Below are 22,000 nucleotides of genomic sequence, written 5' to 3'. Positions count from 1 at the left end.
ATGAGTACTTTTGTGAATGTAAAAGTTTAAGTCTGTGGGAAAGTATTCAACACTTTACAACTCCTGCCTCATGGGGCTTCATACTGTAAAGACCCTACATTAATACAGAAAACTGTGCATCAGTAAGTCACTGTAAGGTGACAATTAAGAATTTTTCTTGGATTATTGTAACTATAGTTGACTCTCTCAAAATACTAGACTGGTGGCTGCGCTGCCATATAGCTGAACTACAGCCATTCCCAAAGGCAGGTACCACCTGTCACTGGGGAATAGATTTCAATATGGGTAGTCAATGTCAGGAATGAGTAATATCAAACTGACCACCTATTACCAGTTTTATATAAATGTACTGAATGCCTTTTACTGTAGTCCACACTGAAGTATAGCACTTCTGCTATATTTCTGTTAGTATTTAGAATTAAAAATGCAGACATAAGTGCACATGTTAGTTTTTGATTGCTAGTGAAAATTATTTTCTTTACAAATAACTCGCTGAACTAACACAGTCACTCTCAATATGTTCATACTCATATTGCCTTCTTGGTAAATTTTTTTTACACCAGCCAATCGCAAAATGAGTCGAGGCATTTAGGTATGCAGATTACCTACTGAAATTCAAACATCAGAAATGTAAAGTTGTTTTGTTTTGTTTTTTTTTAAGTGAAACTGCTGGTCCAGTGGGATGATTCTTCACAACCATCTCTAGGATTTACAGGTCTGACATCTTGATGTCAGGAAAATGGCCAGACTACTTAGAAGTGATAGGAAGACAACAGTAACTGAAAGACTGAAAAGACCAAAGTGGGTGGCTGCGTTGGGTCAATGCTGATTTGCCGTCACTGTGGTTTCACATTTATGCTTTTGTTTTTGTATCAAGTATTAAGCTGGCTGCTATGAAAATATAATTAAAAAACAAGTTTTCTATTGAAAAAAACACTTTATTGCATAAGTCGACCAAATATAAAACAACCTAAAATAATACAAAAGGTGGGTTATAAGAAGACACCTGGAGTAAAGATCACAATAAATTGTGGATCCAATTTGTTGTGGTGTGGAAAACTGATGAGCCATGTTTCATTGAAGAAAAAAACAAAAACGGACTTGTAAAAGAAACGTCACAAAAATCTGAGTGGAACCTATACCAATAGTAACACTGTTTCTCTTCTAAAAAATTTTTGTCCTCTCCACATTAAACCCCATATATCTGGATATACAAAACACTTAAAAACATTATCCACTGCTTTCAACCTCAAGTCATAGATCCTTTACTTCTTAAAACACTAATGAGCACACTCAAGCTGTGAAAGGGAACCACATCAGAAAAAGCAGTGGCCTAACCTCTGATTTCTCCATAGTGCCCTGTATTTTTGTTCCTACAGAATGAGATGGGACTGCAAAACTCCACCTCATCGTCCAGTGCATCTTCAGACCTGATGTACAGAAACCAGGTCAAACCAAGCCCTGATCTAAGAGGAAATCCCTCTGAGTGGAAAGCATGTATTGACCTTTGGATTCAAAAACTATTCATCAGTCTTTTCCTCGCCTTGGTAATGCCTGTACTCTGGCCTGAGCTCCCAGGTGTTCTTGTGTGTTCCCTTCACATTGTAGATGCCAATATCACGCAGGATTTCCTTCAAGTAAATCTGAGAAGAAAAACAATATGAGATAATATTCTTGAGAATTAAAGCTAAATGTAAAAGCTTTTTGAGCCAATAGTACGGTTTCAAATGAGGTATAACCAAGCTCTCAAGTCTTACCACAGGCTGCTTGGTGATATCCACTAAGTCTTTGATGTTGTAGTACTGATGCTTCTCAAAAGCAGAAAACAACATGTCCAACACTTGCTGCTTGTCAGCTCGGGCTCTCTTGCCCTCCTCCTTCTTCTTCCTCTCATACTCACGCTGCAGCAAAAACAGGCAGAAGTCAGCTAAACAACAATTATCTAATTACTGCGCATGGAAGACTGATAATACTCTGGGCTATCGAAAAGACCATGTATCATCTAAATTGATCAGGTGTGGGACTTGGCAAATTTGCTTGTTGAGAATTCAAAGTTAGCTCCCCATAGCAACAGCTCAACTTCTATATACATTCAATAAGGAAATACTGTACAATATATCTTAAGTGCTTCATTAGATCTCAAGGGATTAATTAATTGATGCTAAATTTATTACTTTGAAAAGCAACTTAAGCTGTCTAGAACCACGAGGAGATACCAAAAGTACACGAACAGATAAACTGGTCATCAGTTCTGCTTAATGCGTTCTGAAGGGATTTAGACAGTAAGAGTCACACAAAGTGAAAAATAACACATCTTTTATATTCTATGTTGAAACAATGCTTATTGACTTGTATTGTAGCAGAGTGTGTCTGCAGCTGTTTGTTTGCCTCTGTCTGCCTTTAAGTTTAGTCAGAGAAGACTAAAGATTTAACAGAAAAGTGAGATAATATATAATTTGCACTCATTTTCTAAAAAATGTAGTAGATTTTCCTTCATTTTCCATTTATATCCATGGAAAGTCAACACATGTGAAAAGATTAACAATTAGGGGCCAGTTTACAGAATTTTAATATGAGAATAGGTTTTCCTTTTTTTCCCATATTAACTGCTTTTATCTGTATGTTTTTTGTGATACTCCAATCTCCCGTATTTTGTTTATAATTAGAAATCAAAAATATGGGGCACTGATGAAATATGCATATTTAATGGGGGATGAAATAATCGTGCTGGGAAGTACTATGTGAAGTGGGACATGTGGTCACCTTGTGTGTGAATCCTGTAGAGCATGTGGTCAAAAACAACTAAGAACATACTAAAGGCAGTAAAATGTAACAAGAAAATTCTTGGCCAGATGTCAGTTAATTGTGTCTCTTGCGCGAACTAAACCTAACGTGAAAAGTGAAAAAAGTGAGTGTAATAATAAACAGATTTCTCTGTAGGGTTTCTTACATTGTAATCGTGGTTGGCCACAGGTTTATAGTTGTTGGTCACAGCTTTTTCCAGCTGTTGAGACAGCCTGGCCGGTTTGGAGGACTCTTCAATTTGTAACCTGTTAGAGAGACAGGGAGAAGTACTTTACCTGGTAAGTATAAAATATAGATGAAACAAATTTAAATGAATTTCTAGTAAAACATCCACATGTATGCAGTATTAAGACATTCTGATACAAGACAATCCATGCTATTTCATGTAACTTTAAGTGTTAAATGCTCACCTCTTAAGCCTCATATAGCTTTCACTGACAGCAGGCCTGCATTCTGCTCTCTGCACTACCACTCCCTCCAAGGTTATTTTATCTGAAAGAGAGTGCAGCTAATTAAAAAACTTGATACAGACTTTTAGTCCATGTGCACCACTGCACTTACGGCATATTTTTAAGAGAGAAGGGATAGAAACAAATGCTGTAAATTAATAAGTGGAAACGGTTTAGAAACAACAAAGAAAAAAATCCTTTGCTAGGTGCTGTATGAGAAACTACATCAGAGTAGAATCCAGCATAATGCCATTGTTTGCGGACATGAACACCCCCCTCCAAAGAAAACAAACCAAACCAAAGTGACTTGTGGATACGGAGAGTATAATCCTGGCTTAAGTGTTAACAGAACTCCTTCCTGGTTTTCTAGGAACCCATTAGTTATTTGATACCTCAGCCCTTCGAGGCAGCGGCTTTCAGTGTAGCCAGCACGTACCGTTTTCTATTGCAAATGCATAAGAAGCTAATAATCTTGTGTGCTCCATAGACTATTTATGTGCACAAGACCGAAGCCCGCTCAACCACTCTTACTCAAAATTCCCCAAACTACAGACTAAAAACAAAAAGCTTCCAGTACCAAAAACCTCTGCCACTTCTAATTAGTAAATATTAGAGTTTATACATGCACACGTGTTTTGGCCACACTTAATTCTTGTTAAATCACCGCATTTCTTGTGCTTGTAGTTCTGTAAAAACACTGTTTTTACATTGTTCACCAAGGCTCAGAATAGTTCTTCACTTACTGCTTTAGTCGGAAAAATGCACACATCTGCACTGTAAATAATCATGTTTGTTTTGCACCATCGCAATCAGAATTATCTTTTAAAACCCTTCTTATAGTTAATAAAGCTCTCAAGTGTCTATAACCCGATTAGGCCTGTCAGGTCACCACGTGCAGATCTTTAAACTATTCTCAGAATTACATCTAAATGTGCTGAAGTCCTATTACTGAGGTCTTATTCTTCGGACAAGCTGTCTGTTCACCAATAGTCAGGTACCACTATGTGCACATTTATAGTTTTTATTTTCAATTTTTTTTTTTTTTACATTTTTATTTCATTTTGACTTTTTGTTTTAAGTACAGTTTAGATTCCTGAATGGATTTTCTTTTTTCACTTAACTTTTTATTGTTTGAAATCTCTTTGTTTTAGTTTAGTTTTTATTAGTTTATTAGACAAGACTCACAAAATAATTTCAGTTAGTTTTATTTTTTTTTTCCCTCCAAAACTTTATTTATTATTTCAGTTAACTAAAACAATTTTTCTATATCTAGATTTACTTTTTAAATTCACTTAACTGTAATAACAATTGTTTACATCAAAAAAAACAAAACCCTTTTGATTATCAAGCTCATGAATTTGAATTATGCGTCTGCAGGAAATCTAGGTTGTAACTTATGAAGCAACTGGAAATTCCTTTTATCCCTACGCCACATGTCAGGTAAACACAGCCTGCCACAACTGAGTTGCAGTGATGATGGTTAAGAGGAGTTTTCTGCTACGTTGTAAGTTACTACGTAGATTTCTTCCAGAAGTCAAAATCATGCTTTACACTTAATAACTGTGTGTTAACTTTTGTTTTATTTTAATTGTAACATTTTGTTATATTTATTGCCTTAAGGTACTGTAGCTCTACACAGGTTTTTATCTTTTATGGTGATAAATTGATATGGCGATTTTCCAGTTTCATTGTACTACATAGTACTCTTGTACTATGTATGACTGTTCAATGGCAATAAAGATATCTTATAACACTGAGTTTAAGTGATGAATGAAATGTGCTATAGAAAACTGACACTATAATGTTTTTTTTTTTTAAATTTAACAAAGTTCTTAAAATTGGCTACATTTACAAGTAGTTTTGAAGGATGAATGATTATGCAGACACACACACACACACACACACACACACACACACACACACACACACACGTCAAATAACTGCCAAAAATACAACTGGACAGACATTGCAATCGTCACTACACACAGCGCCATTCTCCTTAGCATGTAAATGGCTTTTTACTGTGATACCAAAAACTTCACTTGACGAGAAAAATAAACCCTCACGTCTGATTCCTAAATCACTTCACTGACTTCATGAGCTGCTTTGTGCAACTTTGTCACTTGCTAGGTAAACGGAGGACTCACCTGGGCCTGTCCCTGCCCCCGAACCTGAGCTGCTGCCATCAGATCTCTCTTCTGACTGGCCTACAGGAAGGGAGGGAGGGATGGTGAACATGAAAAATACGAGGGATGGAAGGGATCCAACAGTAAGAACCACACCCAGGGTTTAGTCGCACACCAAAAATTTTTTTTAATTACACAACGCTTCTCATCACGATCTCTGGCAAATACAAATGCGTGCGCGTGAGCAAAGCAAGCATGGCCGCACAACAAGGGAGGACGAATGCCCTGTCCCACCACTGATACACATGCATAGCAGGGCTGCACAAATGCATCTCATTTGAAACTAAATATAAGAAAATATTACCAAACTGCTTTTCTAATTTAAACTATACACTTTTTTCCAATTAGACAGTCACTTCTCATCTTTTCTGTTGCTCTACTAAAATGTTTAGATTTTACTACCTCATGACTTCCTCTCACTGCTTTTGCAGTTGTCTTCTTGATCACGTCTAAGTTCTTCAAACTTAATGCCTCGCTCAATGAACCATTTAAATTGTGCAGCCCTAAAATGCACACACATATAATATGCTGTCCCAAAGTAACCACTGCAGCTCAAGATCACCGGCATCCACAGCAAAGTAATTAATTATGCAAAAATTGAAAACCTAATTATACTGAAAGAACAAAAGAGACTGATGAAATTCAAACTGAGCCAAACAATCCCATGCACAAAATCAACTCCAAATTCAGCAATGATTTGTGTTGATAAGCGTCCCTGCTATGTTAAATGATTCCCAAATTGTCTGTGCTGATTGGCAGTGAACTGAAAATGTCAACCCCCAACAAATGACAGACGATCAAACGCTGAAACTGAAACACGTAGAGACAAACACAAATTAAACTGGATAAAGACAAAAGACTCTTCTGTTTTCCACTGAGTGTCCACTAATCCACGATGTAGAGTACACTTCTTGTGAGTACCCACTGTTAGGACTGTGGACAATGTGACACTCTAGGAAAAGTCTACAAAAAGTTCAGATCACACAAAGACAAAAAAGGGCAAGCAACAGGAAAACTGCATGAAGACAGCAAACTGTACAACGAGTAGCAAAATGGACGTCTCCATCTCCCAATCACAACTTACCTGTGATTCTAATGAGGTATTAGTTAACACAGAAAACTGATATTGCAATTAGGTCAAGCTCATCTTGCAGCAAAGAGGTTGAAAGCAGAGAAAAAGCAGTGGTAGATGAAAACAGAAAGTCACCTGATGAAGTCTCTGTGAAGACTGCCAATGTCTGACCTCCCACTGACTGCATGGTGAACGGGTGTTCGCGTGGTGCAGACACCGTCTTATCCTCTATACCGTCAATCACAGTCAGCTCTTCATTCAAAGTGAAAGACACCTGTAAATAGTCAATCACATTATTTTTTTCTTTTTAGCAGCAGGACAGATTTACACACTTGGGATCTAGTTGCCATTTATAAGGTAGTAAACAGGGCTCACAGAAGTGATGCCACTGAGTACAAGAAATGCAGTTTCCAGGTACATGAATTTGCATTAATGACATTGTTTCAAAGAAGCTTGTCCAAACCTATCCCCTCCAGTATCCCTAGCTTAATAAAAGGTTCAGGCAGCACTGCCTTTCAGGCTGATGATATCAGAGCCAGTCAAGCTGTTGTCCAGAGGTGCATCAGAACACCAAAACTTAGTGCATGACACCAGTTCAACAGTGGGCAAACAAGAGGAATATGGCAAGGTCTACAAACTATAACCAACTCCAAAAGAAACAAAGGTAGTGTGGTAAACACAATCTGCAATTACACATCAAAAACATGGTGATGAAGGCCTTATAATCACTATACAACATCCAACCCCAGCAATCTCAGGTCTTTGTAAAGCAGCTCCACTGAAATCATTCTGCTGTATCATCTGGTATGGAAACTGCACCATAGAGGAATATGACACCCATCAGAGAGTGATGATGGAAGTTGAGTTTCCCTCCCTCCAGGAGATATATGAGCACCAATGCACTGCCTGAGCCCAATGGATCATTAAAGAGAAGTCACCACTCTAACCACAACCTGTTCAAACCTGTAAGAACTCCTGGCCTGGAAAACACTACAAATGGATCCTCAGTCTAATGAAATTGGATGCAAAGGGGACATTGTCCAATCGCTATCAGGCTGCTGAACAAATTATGAAGTTTCTATTTATTTATGATTTATTAATATTAGTATTATTATTATTCTGTTGCCAGACATATGCTCTTTTACTTTTTGTTTGCACATATAGAAAACATTGGATTGTATTGTGTTTCTTTTATCATGATCTGCTAAGCTAGAGCTCTGCAATTAGAGCTGGGCGATATAAGATTTTTTCATATCATGATGTTTTTTTCATTTCAGGCGATAACAATATATATCACGATATAAGCCAAATAACTAAATTTGTAAGATTTAAATGTGCCGTTGCTCACAAGTAAAATGTGAAATAATCAGCAGCTTGTTTTGATTTAAATATTTATTTCCCATAATAAGTTAAACAGGGCAGATGTACTTAAGGAAAATGAGACTTCAGTTTCAGATAAATAAAGGCAAATATTGCAAACTACACAAAAGGCAGCCGCTAAAGCGTTTAAGTCTGAAAATAGAACGAACAAAACAGACTACTAAATTGTCACTTCCACTTAGAAACAAAATATTAATTCTAAAAATAAATCTTAGTTTGTTTGTTTTTTTACAGAAGAACAGACAAAATTGACTAACTTTTGTCAATATCAAATAAACTGAGAACTAAAAGGAAATTCTCACTCTCCTTGTTGTATAGCTTAGCTTTTCCAACAGTTTTAAAATAAAGATGCTAACAGAACATTCTTTAAATCCTAGGTACACACACACACACACACACACACACACACACACATAAAAACTTTAGTCTGACAAAAGCCTACAGGTTGTGGGACAGGAAGACAAGTCTATCCACTGCTTCAGGCTTTAAAGCGGCCCTGAGGCAAGTCACAATATTACCCCCTGTACTAAATACCCTCTCAGAAGGGCTGCTGGTTGCGGGGATGCACAGGTAGCGCTTTGCCAGCAGCTAACTCTTGGGAAGCTTCTGTCGTTGATTTTCCACCACTCAAGTGGGTCCATTTCACTGTCTGCATCAGGTGCCAGCAAGTACTTTTCAAGCTCCTTTTCAACTGTCTCTTTCTCAGTGAGCCCTGTGCTGGTGGGGTGGGATTTCTTAAAGAAACTGCCCAGTGACTTTCTCTGTTTCTTCTGGGTTGGTAGTACTGCAGCAGCTCCACCATCTTCTTTTTCCTCCGTTCCAGCTGAAGTGGACGGGTGCTCAATTTGCCCCAACATCTCAGACACTGCTCTCATTTTGATGGCATCAACGTGTTCTGCATTAATGTATTGTACTTTGAAGCGCGGATCTACCAGGGTTGCAACATCAAGCAGTTCATTTGTAATCTGGTCATTGTCCTTTTCATCAAGGTATGTCATGACTGTCATCTTAAGGTCTTTTGTAAGTTGTGTTTCATCCTCAGATGGTTTCAGAATCTGTGTTCTGAAAAGGTGAAGCATCGGCTTGAGGTAGGACACACTCACGTAACACTCTCCAGAAAGTGAATCTGTGAATTCCAGTAGTGGGTTCAGGGCCACATGCACAGACTCCAGAACATCTAGATCTTGCCAGGAGGGAACCAAGTGCCTGGTCTTCTTATCTGCACTGAGGACCTGAGAGATAGCTTTATGTTGCTCCAGAACCCTCCCAACCATTTTTTGGCGTGAGCCCCACCTGGTGGGCGACTCTTTAACTAACTTGTGCTGGGGTAGGTGAAGCTCCTCCTGAGCAGCAGCCAATTCCCTTTTCTTCTTCCAAGAGAAACTGAAGGCGGCCACCAGTCTCTTACACACGGCCACAGCTCGCTCCATCCTCTTGTCTTTGCCGGCTTTTTCTGTGGATAAAAAGGTAAATAATAGCACATATTAACCTCAGAAATTAATTTAAGATTTTTGATTTTTGTTTTTCAGTCACAAATAAAATTCACTGCCCTGAAAACCCACTTACTTGCTATGATTGTACTTTTTTATTGTACTTTTACTTTTTAAAATTTATCTGACAGACTGACCAATTTTTTTTTTCTTATATTTAAAAAGGTGACAGAGGCTGGTGTTATCAACATCATTGTTATATTTGACGTTTTCATCACTTGTTCTTTTTGTCTTGAATTGCCCCATTTGGTGGAATCATAATTTAATGTTCTTTATAGGAACAAGAGCTGAGGTTCTGTATTAGCCAATTGGGATCCTGATAGAACCCCAAAATTCAAAATTTTATTTGGCACATTTTGTCAACTTGATTTACACTGAAGAGTGACTGAATATTTGCCTATTATGCATGCCAACAGCAACTATTACCTCAAATAAATAGGCTGACATGAAGAATATTCTTTCTGATGTTTATTTTTTAACAATAACCATTGAAGTGATTTAGATCTCTAGCTTTTAATATATTTACATGGGCTCAAAAACACAATTAAAAGAGGCATTTTTAATTTTATTCTGCTTCCCAACTTACCGATAGCTGAGTGAAGTCGATGTCCGAAGCACTGCAGCCGGGTCCAGTTATTCAGGGATGTGGCCTTCACTATATCTGTCCCACTATCGGTTGTGATGCAGACTTGTTTGTCTTCACTCAGTCCCCAGGATGCAAGCGCTTCTGACAGTCCTAATGCAATTACTTCACCCGTCTGGTCGTCGGGAAGGTAGGCAGTTTGAAGACATTTGCTTTTCAGATTCCAGTCTTGGTCGATATATTGGGCAGTAAGGCTAAGGTAAGGTTCTGACGTGCGACTTGACCACATGTCGGATGTAGTAGCGAAGAACGATACAGTTTGTAGCTCCTTCTCAACAGCCTCACGACACTCTCTATATAGCTTTGGAAGCGCTGAGAGAAATGTTTACGTCCAGGGAGTTGGTAACGAGGATCCAGTACCTTAATTAGCTGCTTGAATCCTTCATTTTCGACCGTGTTTATTGGTATCATGTCTTTAGCAAGACAGTAGGCTATGGCATTCGTTATGTCGCTATGTCTCTTAGCTTTTTTGTCATATGGTAAGACGCTGGAGAAAGCCGACTCAATTGACTGTTGCTGCTTCGCAGGGATTCCCCTGGTTGTTTTCGATGACAAATTAGCACTTTCAGTCAGAGATTGAGCGTGCTCTAGTGGGTGGCACTGCTTCAGGTGATGAAAAAGGTTTGTTGTATTTCCAGACTTGGTGGGAACATGCTTTCGGCACAACTTAGAGTGCGTGCTACTGTTTTTTGTCGGACTTCAAATAGCCGAAATATCTCCACACTACGGAACTTTTCTGGCCCTTCTTTTCGACTATCTCTTCGGCATTCGAGCCGTCATCTGTGTTCTCTTCCGTTCTCTCGGTTGATTTTTCTCTACTTGGTACACTCATTTTCTTCATTACCCGGTCGACACGGCGGTTAGCTGCTTCGCAAACAAATACGCACGTGCGGCTTGGCACTTGTGCTGTACGTAACAAGTCACGTGACGTGGTTCGGCTCTGCGCTACTTAATTTGGATTGGCTGTTCCTTTTTTTTTTTTTTTCTTTTTTTTTAAGAGGAAGAGAGAGAGATGAGGTCTATCGCGATAGTTGTATTTTCCTATCGAGAAGACGTTATATCGCAATAGATGAGAGATGAGATAGCCTTTATTTGTCAGTTGCAGGTCTTTTGCCCACAACCGAGATGACAGACCTTGCCGACCGTACATACAATACAAACATCACATTGGGGAGACAGGTCAGGCCAGGTAGCGAGGGAAAAAAAAAACAAACATTGAAATGTGCAACACAAAAGGATAATACAGGAATGCACAGGTATCTAAACACCATAACACAATAAACACAGACAAGCAACATGGGAAAGAGTTCCAGTGTGTACATCTGATCTGGGACCGCTGCAATCTTTCGACTGCGCCTCCAGCTGACCCGATGTCCACATCATGGGGGAGGTAAGCGTTGGAGGTGGCGTTGGATCCGGGGTAGGGAGGGTGATGTGTCAGTGAGTGCTTATCAGTATATGTATGTGTGTGCGTGTCCATAGTTCAGCTGAGACAGTGTCCTTCGCCCTGCCAGGCTAAGTAAACAGTCTTCCAGCCAACCCAGGTGGCCTTGTAGGGAATGGGAAGGAACAGACTCAACACAGTCGTTATCAGGGAGTTTTTGTTCGGCTCCAGCCTTGAGCTCCGGCCTTGAGCCCACATCTGGCGCTGAAGGGGTAGCCGCATTAAGATGGTAATTGAGAATTTCAAGCTGTTTTAACACTCCGACACTGGTCTCTCAATCTCCCGTTAATAGCTGCGAGCTTCTCCGTGATGTTATTAGCCGTCGATTCTGTGGTCTTGTCACTCTTTTTTTTGCTCACATAGCAGATTCTGAGACCTCACGACCGCAGCCAACTGATCCGAGGTGTAATCCAGCTTCCGCCCAGAGATGTTGTTCTGAGTTGATTCTTTCCTGATGTAATCCAACATACATACACTCAAAGGTGTTATTCTGAGCATTCACTGCAGTCGTAAGCGCCTCCAAGCTCTTAACCATGCTGCCTTCAGTGAGCCCTTTCTGAGAAGTCGCACCTGTCGTTCCAATCCCAGCGGGCAGCCTTGTGGGGGAAGGTCAAGTCCCTCAGAACAGGGAAAGTCCCTCCAGGGCACTCGGGTTCTCCCGAGCCCAGACTTCTCGTTAAAGGGTGTCAATAGCATTCAGAGACCAGTTGATCAAATCCATAATTCTCTTTTAGGTTTTAGACACAGACTGAGAGAGTGTTCCAGGGAAAGTAATACAAAAAAGACACGAGACTAGACAAGGACATAAGAACTAGCAATACATATCGTTATCGTTCTATCGCCCAGCTCTATCTGCAATATAAACTTTTTCACCAACTTTTACTTGAATCTGTGATATGACAATAAAACTGGATCTGATACACTCATTTCCAATCCTCCCAATAAAAATGTGAACATTTTTAACTCGTCGCTATAATCTTGTAAACTCATTTCCACCCACTAACTGTTCTTAATCTGTTTTGTTCACTGTTTTGCATGGTGTACCCTAAGTATTTAAACTTATCACTAACTATACACCTTGGATTTTCACTGTTACATCTGTCACCCTATCATTCACACACATATTCGATGATGCTTCTATTGACTTTCTTTCCTCTTCTCTCCAGTGCACATCTTCACTTCTCCAGGCTCTATTTTGCCTGTTTTCTACTCTCATTGCAGATCACAATGTCATAATCCAAAGAAACTCCTGCCTGAGCTCATCTGTCAACCTGTTCATCATCACATCAAAAAAAAAAAGGGGGGCTCAGAGACAATGCAACCACATCCCGTGCTTAGACCATCTGTCACTCCTACCACACACCTGAACACTGCCCTCATACACACGGCTGGGCCATAAACTTCACGGTAATACCGGTATAATGTTAGGCAATGATAAGAAAATGAAATATCGCGATAGAGGGTAAAACGCGCATGCACAGTGCCTTTGTTTTCATCCGCACATGGCGATGACGGTGAATGAGAAGGGTGAAAGCGGATCGTCGAATGAAACGGAAGAACCAGAATTGGTTTGTAAAAATGGTGCAACTTCAGTGATGTGGAACTAGTTTGGCTTTCGTCCGTCAGATACACACCAAAGCACAAATTTTGGTAGAGCATGCTAGCGGGCCGTTGTTATTGAAAAAAATGTTTTAGTACGACTTCCGTAAGTTACGAAACCGCACCGCTTAATGGACTGTCGGAGCATTACAGCTACTATAGTCAGGAGTCTGGCGGAGTGATACGTACTGTGCTTCAACATAATATTATACGTATTGTATGTTTATAACCTCTTTTTAAGTTTTCTGGATATTATATATGGTTATGCTCAGGATATATCGGCCAATTTCCACTGGAAATGCCTTTTGGTTAAACTGTCAGTAAGGAATTTGCATTTGCACTGTTAAAGTTTTTATATAGCTTTAATGCACATAAAAAAACAGCTGCTTGTTTAAGTGAAAATACATTGATGGATTTTTTTTTTTTTGCACTAATAAAGTTGTGGAGTTGTAAAGTACTTTGTCTTGTGTCAATTATATTGTTATTGCAAATTTTAAAATATATATCGTGATAAATATTTTTGGCTATATTGCCCTGCCCTACTCATACATGTCCTGCACCACCCTCACTTACTTCCCTGTCACATCTTGACTTCCTCATTAAGTACCACAGTTTCTCTCTTGGAAACCTATCATATGCTTTCTCCAGATTGTCAAAGACATAGGTAGCCTCCTTCTGACCTTCTCTATACTTCTCCATTGACACACTCAAAGCAAAGATAACTTCTGCACAGAACCATATTGTTGCTCATGGATCATCACTTGTCTTCTTACCCTAGCTTCAAATACTTTTCCCCATATTTTTATGGTATTGCTACAGCGCTGCACATCACCCTTGTTGTTCAAAAATAATTATTATTACTACACTTCTTCTCCAGTCCTCAGGCATATTCTCTCTCTCTAAGACTGTGTTAAATAATCTGGTCAAAAAGTACACTGCCTTCTCTTCTAGACATTTCCATAGCTCAAGACCAACTACTTTTCCACTCTTCACCCTCTTCAAAGCTGTCCTTACTTACTCCTTACTAATCCTCTGTACTTTCCGATTGATTAACTGTCCTTTCTCCATCCTCTTGTTTCCAATTTTCTTAAATGATGAGCTCCTCAAAATACCCCTTCCATCTTCTCAACACACTCCCTTCACTTGGTAGTACATATCCATCTCTACCCTTAAACACCCTACAATTAAATACAATAATTGAAATTCAAACTATATATTTTGTTTCCCCAATTATGAATACATTGACAACAACCTGTGAGCACATCAAGATTATTTAATGTTTTGGCTCTTACTAAAACAGTCCATTGCTGTATGTCAGAGTACTGGGATGCAGAGCAATCCTTACCTCTGTTTTTCCTTGATTTCCTTTCCTTGGAAATAAAAAACAAGAAAAGAAAATACAATTGAGGGGCCTTTTTAAAAAAATATTTAAAATGTACGGCATATGACCAAAATACTGTTTCTATTAAACATGTAGTTAGCCTCAGCTAACCCCTACCATTGATCAACATAGACTCAGTTCCCATGTCACATGACACACATAAGAAACTTTGCAGGTTGGCTTCTACTACTTTTATAAATGCTCAGTTACTTCACATACTTGCAGATCCGGAGCTTTCCGACTTCTCCTCTGCCTGTCGCTTTTGCCCATTGTTGAGAAAGGTATTTGGGCACCTGGAAGAAGAAACACTATTTATACTTAAACTGTCCACATGCACAAAATATAAGCAATAATCATTATTACACTCCTTTCCCACTATTAAAAAGAAACTGTTACGTTTGCAGTTTTGTCACATACTTTGGTCTAAATCGCTAAGCTAATTGTGTACATCTTAAGATTTTATCCAATGTACATCCCGTCACTGTTTGCACTGCTATTATTCTAACTAGGGGTGTTGTTTACCAAGACTGTGAAGACTAAGTGATAGCATATAATTAAACCAGTTGTTTATAGTGTGTTCTGCTCCCAAAATATTGTACTATGCCAGTTTAACCGAGCTAGCTTACAGATGACAAACTTAGCCAGCGTTAGATAACTTAGCAGCAGATGCTAAGCTACCAGACCGTAAGCTTTAGCCGTGTTTAAATTAGTAACTCACCGTACATCCCATTAACTAATGTTATTACAAAGAGTGTATACACACCTTAACGAGCCACACGCCTGTATTTTGTTTGGCACCGGTCAAATCCACCTCTCCTTTTTCTGACATATTTTAAAATGACGACTGTTAAAACTCTAGCAGGGCAACCGCCACACGCATGCGTAAATGAAATATGGAAGTATGGCGACTCTGAAGGTCCATATTCGTTACTACTACTGCCTTCACTATGCTTAGCCACTACTAAAAAACAAGAGTTGTTAAAAAATTACAACACGATGACAGTTTTTTTTTCAGTTTTGTCAACTTAAAAGCAAATACTTTTTACATATTAATGCATTTTACAGCAATTTTCAGAAAAAGCTTAGCATAAAGTCAAATCAGATGTACAAAGGGATCATTAATGCAAATTTTACAGGCTGTTATGCCATTAATCTAATTAGTTAAACGTCAAATTAAAATTGAAACGTTAACCCCACACATAAAAACTTAGGCTAAATTGTTTGTCATCTCTCCTTTACCATTCCTAAGTACAAAGTCTGAGTTTTACACAAAATTTCAGCACACAAAAACTGAAAATGACATTCGATCTGACAGTATTTATATCACCTAAATTTAGCAAGACACATGGGGTTGATCTCGATGTTACCTGTACAAACATGGTCCAATGTGAAAATATAAGCTGATGTGCTGCAAGAAAAACATTCTACTTGTTTTGTGTCTTTCACCTTCTCTTTCATCCTTTTTGTTCTGTGCTCAAAGTCCTGAGCCAAGGTGTCCTGAATTGACCTTTTGCCAACATGGGTCCACTCACACCATCCTCATCCTCTCACTCACTGCCAATGGGCTCAGTCTGGTAACCTCACCAACAATGTTTTCATACGCTCCACAGCAAAATCCAGGAGGAAGAGCAGGTCCCAGCACAGGTGACCTAAAGGAAAAAATTAAGTTACAATTTACAATTTATAGTTACAATTATCCTCAACTTAATATTTTCACTTATTTTTCCTCATTCACTGGGAAACCTTTATAGGATAGGAACTCAGGTACTTAAATCCTGGTGGCCGGGCTGGTCCTGACATATGGGGCTTGTTTTGAGTTATTACCCATTTAAAGGCTTTTCAAATGAGTGAAAAGGGAAAACAAGATCATGCCTTTTGACCTAGATAGTTAGGCATTTAGCTAGCTAATTCAGAGACAATGAGAAACAATCAACCTTTCTTTCTCTCAGACTCTGAACAATTCCAATAGTTATCCAGTGCTTCTGTGAAGGGTAACAACCCTAGTTAAAGAGTACAATTGTTCAAGGATGTAGAACCTTGTATATTAGCATGGTTGCAGCCACGCTTTGTACTTCCATTGTTTTATAATTACATTTACATGTACCTCTGTAAATATGATGTTTTTGTCAACTTTTAATGGCTTTTATGAAGAAGTCCAAGTAGTATTTCTAAGAGGAAGAAGACAATGAAATGGTGAGAGCTCAGTATCAAGAGACCATACCTGGTGCTGCGAGAAAAAAGTAGTCACATCAGGTACAAAACTGGGCATTTTTGAGGATGCAGGCTTAGGTAAAAACTCCATCACTGGGTTGACAGACTCTGCAAACCTAACAGCTTGCTAGCGGACTTCCCTCTAACATCTCCTGTCCTATAGCAAGTAAACCAGCTGCATGACATGCTGATTAAATTTACCGAAATCCCCATTAGACAGTTTTTTGTATATAGCTTTTATGATAAATCAGTAGTCAGTGCAAAGACTGATTAAAAGCAAATATGTCACAGATGTATTGACAGCTAAGAATACAGGGGGGGGAGTAACAAAATAAAAAGTTTACATCTTTATAACCGTGACTCTGAACAGTAATGCAATTGTCAGGCTGCCAGCCAGTTTCCTTGTACTAGAAGCATTGGCTGTATAAAACACTTTAATAATAACAATGATAATAATAACAGTCATCTGTATTACACTTTAGACTGGAGCTGTGTATTGTATAACTCGCTGGCCACATCTGGCCAGCTGGCTATCCCTGACCAACCCACTTGAGGTCAATGGGTAATTCGGTCTGAAACATAATTATAAACTATCCAATTTTCCCCATTTTTTATATTAAGTTTTTGATGGTCTATTGGTCTTTTGTGAAAAATGACAATACACATATTTTGCTTTTTCTTTTGAACTTTTTTCATTTTTTCCCCTTTTTTATGGACAAATGTGTATGCAAGAAAAGCAAGAGAAAACACTTGTATAGTGAGTTGCATGAACCTGGTTAGTAAGGAAAGAGAAAGAATAGACTTGTACTGATTGTCTAGACAGAGCACTTGAGCTGGAAAGGATGTACAGCAGGTTAGGATGGTAAAGGGTAGAGATCGAAATAAGATGGATATGTATTAGCAAGTGAAGGGAGTGTGCTGAGAAAATGAAATGAGTCTTTTGAGGAGCTCATCAATTAAGAAAATCAGAGAAAGAGTATGTAAGTAAGATAATTAGTGAATCAAGAAGTGCAGATGATTAATAAGGAGAAAGCGAGGGCAGCTATGAAGAGGATGAAGAGTGGAAAGGTGTTTGGTCCTAACGCCAAACCTGTGGTGCTGTCTAGGAGAGAGGACAGTGGCCATCCTAACTGTTTAACATGATCAGATGCACTGTTTGCTTCGGGAGTTGATGATGGACAAATAAAGAGAAGGTCAGAATGAGCTGTGCTGTGTCTTTGTGGATCTAGAGAGAACATGTGATAGGGTGTGGCAGCCTTGAGCCTTGGTGGCTCCATGGTTCCTCCATGGAGCATCCTAACCAATTTCTGCTCACATGAGTGTGACAGTTTTCTTCCAAACCTTGGCACCATGGTTACATATCTGAAAAAAAGGCCATTACACACCTAACGCAGTGCAAAGAGACAACATAAAATTCCTGATGTTTTCTGATGTGGTCCTGATATTTCTAAACAAGAAAAGGAAGAAACTGAGATTGTTGGTTCGTCTAGTTTTCATGAAAAGGCAGCAGCAGGGAGATTTTCATGGTTTGATCCAGAAGTTGACGCTGCATCACAACTGCTTTCTTATTTCAGGATGTCAATGAGGCAGTTTGAGCTAATGTTGGTAGAGTTGGGTCCACATCAGAGAAGGCAGTGAAATAATTTCAGAGAGCCGATTGACACCGAGCAGCCTCTAGCTGTGTGCCTTTTGAACTGATGATCTTGGAATCTGTAGGTATTTAGAAACGGTTCCTACTTGTGTAAATCTACAATTATCCTCTTTGGAGCCTGACAGAGTTCCTTGTCAATCAGTCAATCACGATCACTAATAAGAAGTTAATAGGAACCTGTCAAGTTAAATGAAACTGTAGAACCATCAGTATCACTTATTAGGTTTTAAGTGAGTCAATCTATATGTTTGAGCCTGTATGTTTATTGTTTCATTGCCCCAACTTAAAGCCATAGGCACTGACCAGACTCTTTTAAATGAACGTGCAGCAGTGTTTAAGTGCAAAATGCAAACACTGTAGTAGTACACAAATGGCTTAACCTGGCTAAGAAGTCAAACAAATCCTGTTTTCATGCTTTTTGAACTTTAATGCTGGATCACGCTCAACTTAGCAGTGACGTCACTCTCAGCTCAGACATCTGAAGCAAATTGAAAGCAACATTAGCCTTAGCTGGTTAAATTAGTCGTTCTCCTTACATCCAATTACCTAATGTTATTACAGAGAGCGTATATGTACTTTAATGAGCCACACGCCTGCATTCTGCTTTAAATATTTTAAAATGACTGGGATCTCGAGCAATGCTACCGCCAAACGCATGCATAAATGCAATATGCATATATAGCGACTCTGAAGAGCCCCAATTTTTACAACCATTACTACAGCATAGGACTTAAATGCTGGTTACTAAAAATAGGTGTGTTAATAAAGAAACACAACATGCCAAGAAAGTGTTTTTGTAAAAGTTTGGAGTTTATAAAAGTTTAATATACAGTTTAAAGTTGCAATAGCAGTACAACACATTTTATAGGAGTTTCAGAAAAAGCTTAAAAGGAATCAATCACAGATGTAGAGTGCATTAATGTAAAGATTTGAGCCTTTTAAGTCTAGATGCCAAAATGGCAGTTTGGTTTAAAATGTTCACTTTTTGCATTTAGAACAAACAAAACCAAAAACAGAAAAATATTTAAGGAGCCAAAAAAATGAAGTACTTTGAATCGAGAAAGTATTTTTCTCTCTTTAATAGGTAGTCCATAAAAGACTGAAGATATTTGTATAATGGCATTAAATAAAACATTATCTAACCCAGTATTATACTGCACTATCCCCCATTTTAATTAAAACCACACATAAACACTTAGGCTAAACTGTTTCTCATCTCTCCTTTACCACCCCTAAGTACAAAGTCTGAGTTTTACACAAAATTTCAGCACACCAAAACTGAAAATGACATTCAATCTGACACCATTCATAGCAACTAAATTTACCAAGAGACATGTGATTGATCTGGATGTTACCTGTACAAACACGGTCCAATCTAAAAATATAAGCTGACGTTCTGCAGGAAGAACATTTGAATTGTTTTCATTTATTCTATAACTCTAAAAGCTCAAATAGCTGCTGTTTTATAACAGATTGAATGACTTTAAAACATCTGTTATAACAATGGCGTCCTGTCATTTACACAAACTATTGTGTGTTAAACTCCAGTTTCATAGACCAACAAAGCTTAGACCATACTCTATGAAGTCTAAAGGAAAATGTATTTTTACACATTTTTGACATTTTCGGTGTGTTAGAGGAACATTCGCTCCTTGCTGTGGGAGAACCGTGTGTTCAGTTCCTGAGACTTCTTCAGCAGCCGCTGCTTCTGCGCTTCATCAAAGCGGTTCACTTGCAGGTCTGCGTCACGATCGAATGGTCTCCTCTCGACTGGCTGGTCAGCTTTCTCCTTCGCCTTCTCCTTCATCTTCTTTGTGTGAAGGCTCATCAGAGACTCCGCACGTTTAGAATCCTAATAATTAGTGACATGTACAGAAATTTTAGTCCTGAACTTAATGTGAACAAAAATGCATACTCTGCTAAACGGGAACATTTAAGAGATGTGAAAAATGAAGTACAACCACTTACATTATACTTGGACACTTTCTCTGCCATTTCCAAGTCTTTGTGAGAAACATGTGGGACACTGTCTTTGTCTGCTTCACCCTTCTTCTTTCCCTCAAGACGTTCCTATTGGTAAAGACCAACAGACGAATGAGATAGAGGCAAAAATATGTAACAAATAAAAAGTAAACCTGTTTTCATTAAATACCCTGGCTTTGCGCTCCCTGTCTGCTGGTGTATCCGTCCAAATTGAGCGGTCAGCATTTTCGGGACCTGACCTTTTCTTAAAAGTTCGAGCCCCCAAGCCAATATGCTGCAGTTCTGGCGGGAGCTCAGTCATCCATGTTTCTCTGTTCAGCACCTCAGGAGCATCCTGTTGACATGCACACACAAAGAAAAAAAAACGTTAAAACTTTAAAAGGGTGATCAGAGAAAAAAGAAATCCTAACACCTTAAAATACGGTTAGTCTTTCTGTCGCTTTTTATGCATGGATTAAGCTGATTGAACCGTACAGTGTATAGCAGGGGTGTCAAACTCCAGGCCTCGAGGGCCGGTGTCCTTCAGGTTTTAGATCTCACCCAAGGTCAACACACCTGAATCAAATGATTAGTTCATTAACAGGCTTCTGGAGAACTTCAAGACATGTTGAAGAGGTAATTTAGCCATTGAAATCAGTTGTCTTGGATCAAGGACACATCTACAACCTGGAGGACATTCGAGGCCTGGAGTTCAACACCTGTGGTGTATAGTGTCTGGGATTAGGGCTTACGTCTCCTGTCAGCTTCTCTTTCATTCTTTGTGCTCTACGCTCAATGTCCTGAGCCATAGTGTCCTGAATCGGCCCGTTGGCTGGCATTGGTCCAATTACATCCTCATCTTCTCCTTCGCTGCTGGAGGGTTCGGCTTGGTAGCCTGGAGGCAAGGCAGGCCCTGGACAACTGTCTGCATCTTCACCATCATTGTCTTCATGTTGTGCTCTGCGAAACCCAGGAGGTAGAGCTGGTCCCAGCACAGGCGGCCTGAGAGAACAAAGTAAAGTTACAGTTTTCATGATGATCCTCAGCTTATTGATTCCACTCCGTTTTTTTTCTTTATAGGATTTAATTTATAGGATAAATTTGCTCACACATCTGGTGAACTCGGACGTTTCTTAAATCCTGGCGGCAGAGCTGGTCCAAAGAAACCATCATCGTCTTCTGTGCTCACCCTGTTCAGAAGACATATGTCAGTGTTTTGTTTATCGAGACATTTCCTGTATTTTAGCTGTAATTCAGCAGGGAACCCACTCTGTGGCTCTTTCTTCACCGGCGTGTCCTGTTTTGACTCTTTTCACCGCTACCTCCTGCTCACTCTCATCAGAGGAGCTCGACGGTTCTCCCCGTTTGTAACCGGGCGGTAAAGCAGGGCCAACCACTGCAGAGTTTGAAGAAGAAAACTGAAGACCGCAATAAAAAAAACAATGGGACAAAAGCACTACGAATGCAGGAGTCAAAGTAAACGTATAGTTTCACTTACATTCGTCTTCATAATCATAGTCTTCAGGGCTCTCCTTTCTAAACGTCGGCGGTAAAGCGGGTCCAATTTGTTTATCAGACGACATATTCAACTCTGGGTAATAAATCAGTCACGTACCTGCAGCAATTTCTGGTTAAATCAGACAGATACCTTCCAACAGATTGAGGAAACCCGTAGGAATCAGATTGACCTTTGAACGAGGAAGTAAACACGGAGTGGCTAGCTTTTT

General features: G+C 39.2%; 3 protein-coding genes across 5 annotated transcripts; all 3 read right to left on the bottom strand.

Annotated features, from left to right (window-relative positions):
• Positions 1 to 652: 652 nt before the first annotated feature.
• Positions 653 to 19,007, bottom strand: gtf2f2a (general transcription factor IIF, polypeptide 2a). 3 transcript variants are annotated; one of them, XM_040010747.1, is made up of 10 exons: positions 18,998 to 19,007; positions 15,213 to 15,293; positions 14,669 to 14,742; positions 14,414 to 14,438; positions 6,648 to 6,786; positions 5,402 to 5,461; positions 3,216 to 3,297; positions 2,951 to 3,050; positions 1,758 to 1,901; positions 653 to 1,643 (listed from the first exon to the last, which is right to left on the bottom strand). In XM_040010747.1, the coding sequence occupies exons 2-10, from the start codon at positions 15,276 to 15,278 to the stop codon at positions 1,521 to 1,523; spliced, it is 813 nt and encodes a 270-aa protein (XP_039866681.1). In that variant the 5' UTR covers positions 15,279 to 15,293; positions 18,998 to 19,007; the 3' UTR covers positions 653 to 1,520. The 3 variants fall into 3 exon arrangements, with proteins under 3 accessions (XP_039866681.1, XP_039866680.1, XP_039866682.1); XM_040010746.1 differs by lacking the exon at positions 18,998 to 19,007 and having other exon boundaries at positions 15,213 to 15,342; XM_040010748.1 differs by lacking the exons at positions 5,402 to 5,461; positions 18,998 to 19,007 and having other exon boundaries at positions 15,213 to 15,342.
• On the bottom strand, positions 8,185 to 11,199 carry LOC120720882 (E3 SUMO-protein ligase ZBED1-like). Its single transcript, XM_040010732.1, has 2 exons — positions 9,969 to 11,199; positions 8,185 to 9,345 (listed from the first exon to the last, which is right to left on the bottom strand). The coding sequence occupies exons 1-2, from the start codon at positions 10,252 to 10,254 to the stop codon at positions 8,399 to 8,401; spliced, it is 1,233 nt and encodes a 410-aa protein (XP_039866666.1). The 5' UTR covers positions 10,255 to 11,199; the 3' UTR covers positions 8,185 to 8,398.
• A 93-nt stretch (positions 19,008 to 19,100) lies between the features above and the next one.
• On the bottom strand, positions 19,101 to 21,972 carry gpalpp1 (GPALPP motifs containing 1). The gene is made up of 7 exons (XM_040010735.1): positions 21,772 to 21,972; positions 21,543 to 21,669; positions 21,383 to 21,463; positions 21,026 to 21,275; positions 20,464 to 20,628; positions 20,280 to 20,381; positions 19,101 to 20,163 (listed from the first exon to the last, which is right to left on the bottom strand). The coding sequence occupies exons 1-7, from the start codon at positions 21,854 to 21,856 to the stop codon at positions 19,945 to 19,947; spliced, it is 1,029 nt and encodes a 342-aa protein (XP_039866669.1). The 5' UTR covers positions 21,857 to 21,972; the 3' UTR covers positions 19,101 to 19,944.
• Between the last annotated feature and the right edge of the window lie 28 nt (positions 21,973 to 22,000).

This window comes from Simochromis diagramma, unplaced genomic scaffold (genome assembly GCF_900408965.1).
Source record: "Simochromis diagramma unplaced genomic scaffold, fSimDia1.1 OVJJ01000603.1, whole genome shotgun sequence".
In the NCBI taxonomy this organism is placed as follows: domain Eukaryota; kingdom Metazoa; phylum Chordata; class Actinopteri; order Cichliformes; family Cichlidae; genus Simochromis; species Simochromis diagramma.
The sequence above is the reverse complement of the archived record's forward strand: the minus strand, read 5'-3'. Positions and strand labels throughout refer to the sequence as shown.

What these genes read in the sequence shown, in the direction of transcription:
- LOC120720882 (XM_040010732.1), bottom strand. Translation starts at nt 10,254, where the DNA reads ATGTGGTCAAGTCGCACGTCAGAACCTTACCTTAGCCTTACTGCCCAA. An exon ending in TCGACTTCACTCAGCTATCG is followed by an intron (nt 9,346 to 9,968) that starts GTAAGTTGGGAA and finishes TTTTATCCACAG; the next exon opens with AAAAAGCCGGCAAAGACAAG.
- gpalpp1 (XM_040010735.1), bottom strand. Translation starts at nt 21,856, where the DNA reads ATGTCGTCTGATAAACAAATTGGACCCGCTTTACCGCCGACGTTTAGA. An exon ending in GGTGAAGAAAGAGCCACAGA is followed by an intron (nt 21,464 to 21,542) that starts GTGGGTTCCCTG and finishes TCTTCTGAACAG; the next exon opens with GGTGAGCACAGAAGACGATG. An exon ending in ACAGGGAGCGCAAAGCCAGG is followed by an intron (nt 20,382 to 20,463) that starts GTATTTAATGAA and finishes CTTTACCAATAG; the next exon opens with GAACGTCTTGAGGGAAAGAA.
- gtf2f2a (XM_040010747.1), bottom strand. Translation starts at nt 15,278, where the DNA reads ATGTCAGAAAAAGGAGAGGTGGATTTGACCGGTGCCAAACAAAATACA. An exon ending in AGCTATATGAGGCTTAAGAG is followed by an intron (nt 3,051 to 3,215) that starts GTGAGCATTTAA and finishes TCTCTCTAACAG; the next exon opens with GTTACAAATTGAAGAGTCCT. An exon ending in ATATCACCAAGCAGCCTGTG is followed by an intron (nt 1,644 to 1,757) that starts GTAAGACTTGAG and finishes TTTTCTTCTCAG; the next exon opens with ATTTACTTGAAGGAAATCCT.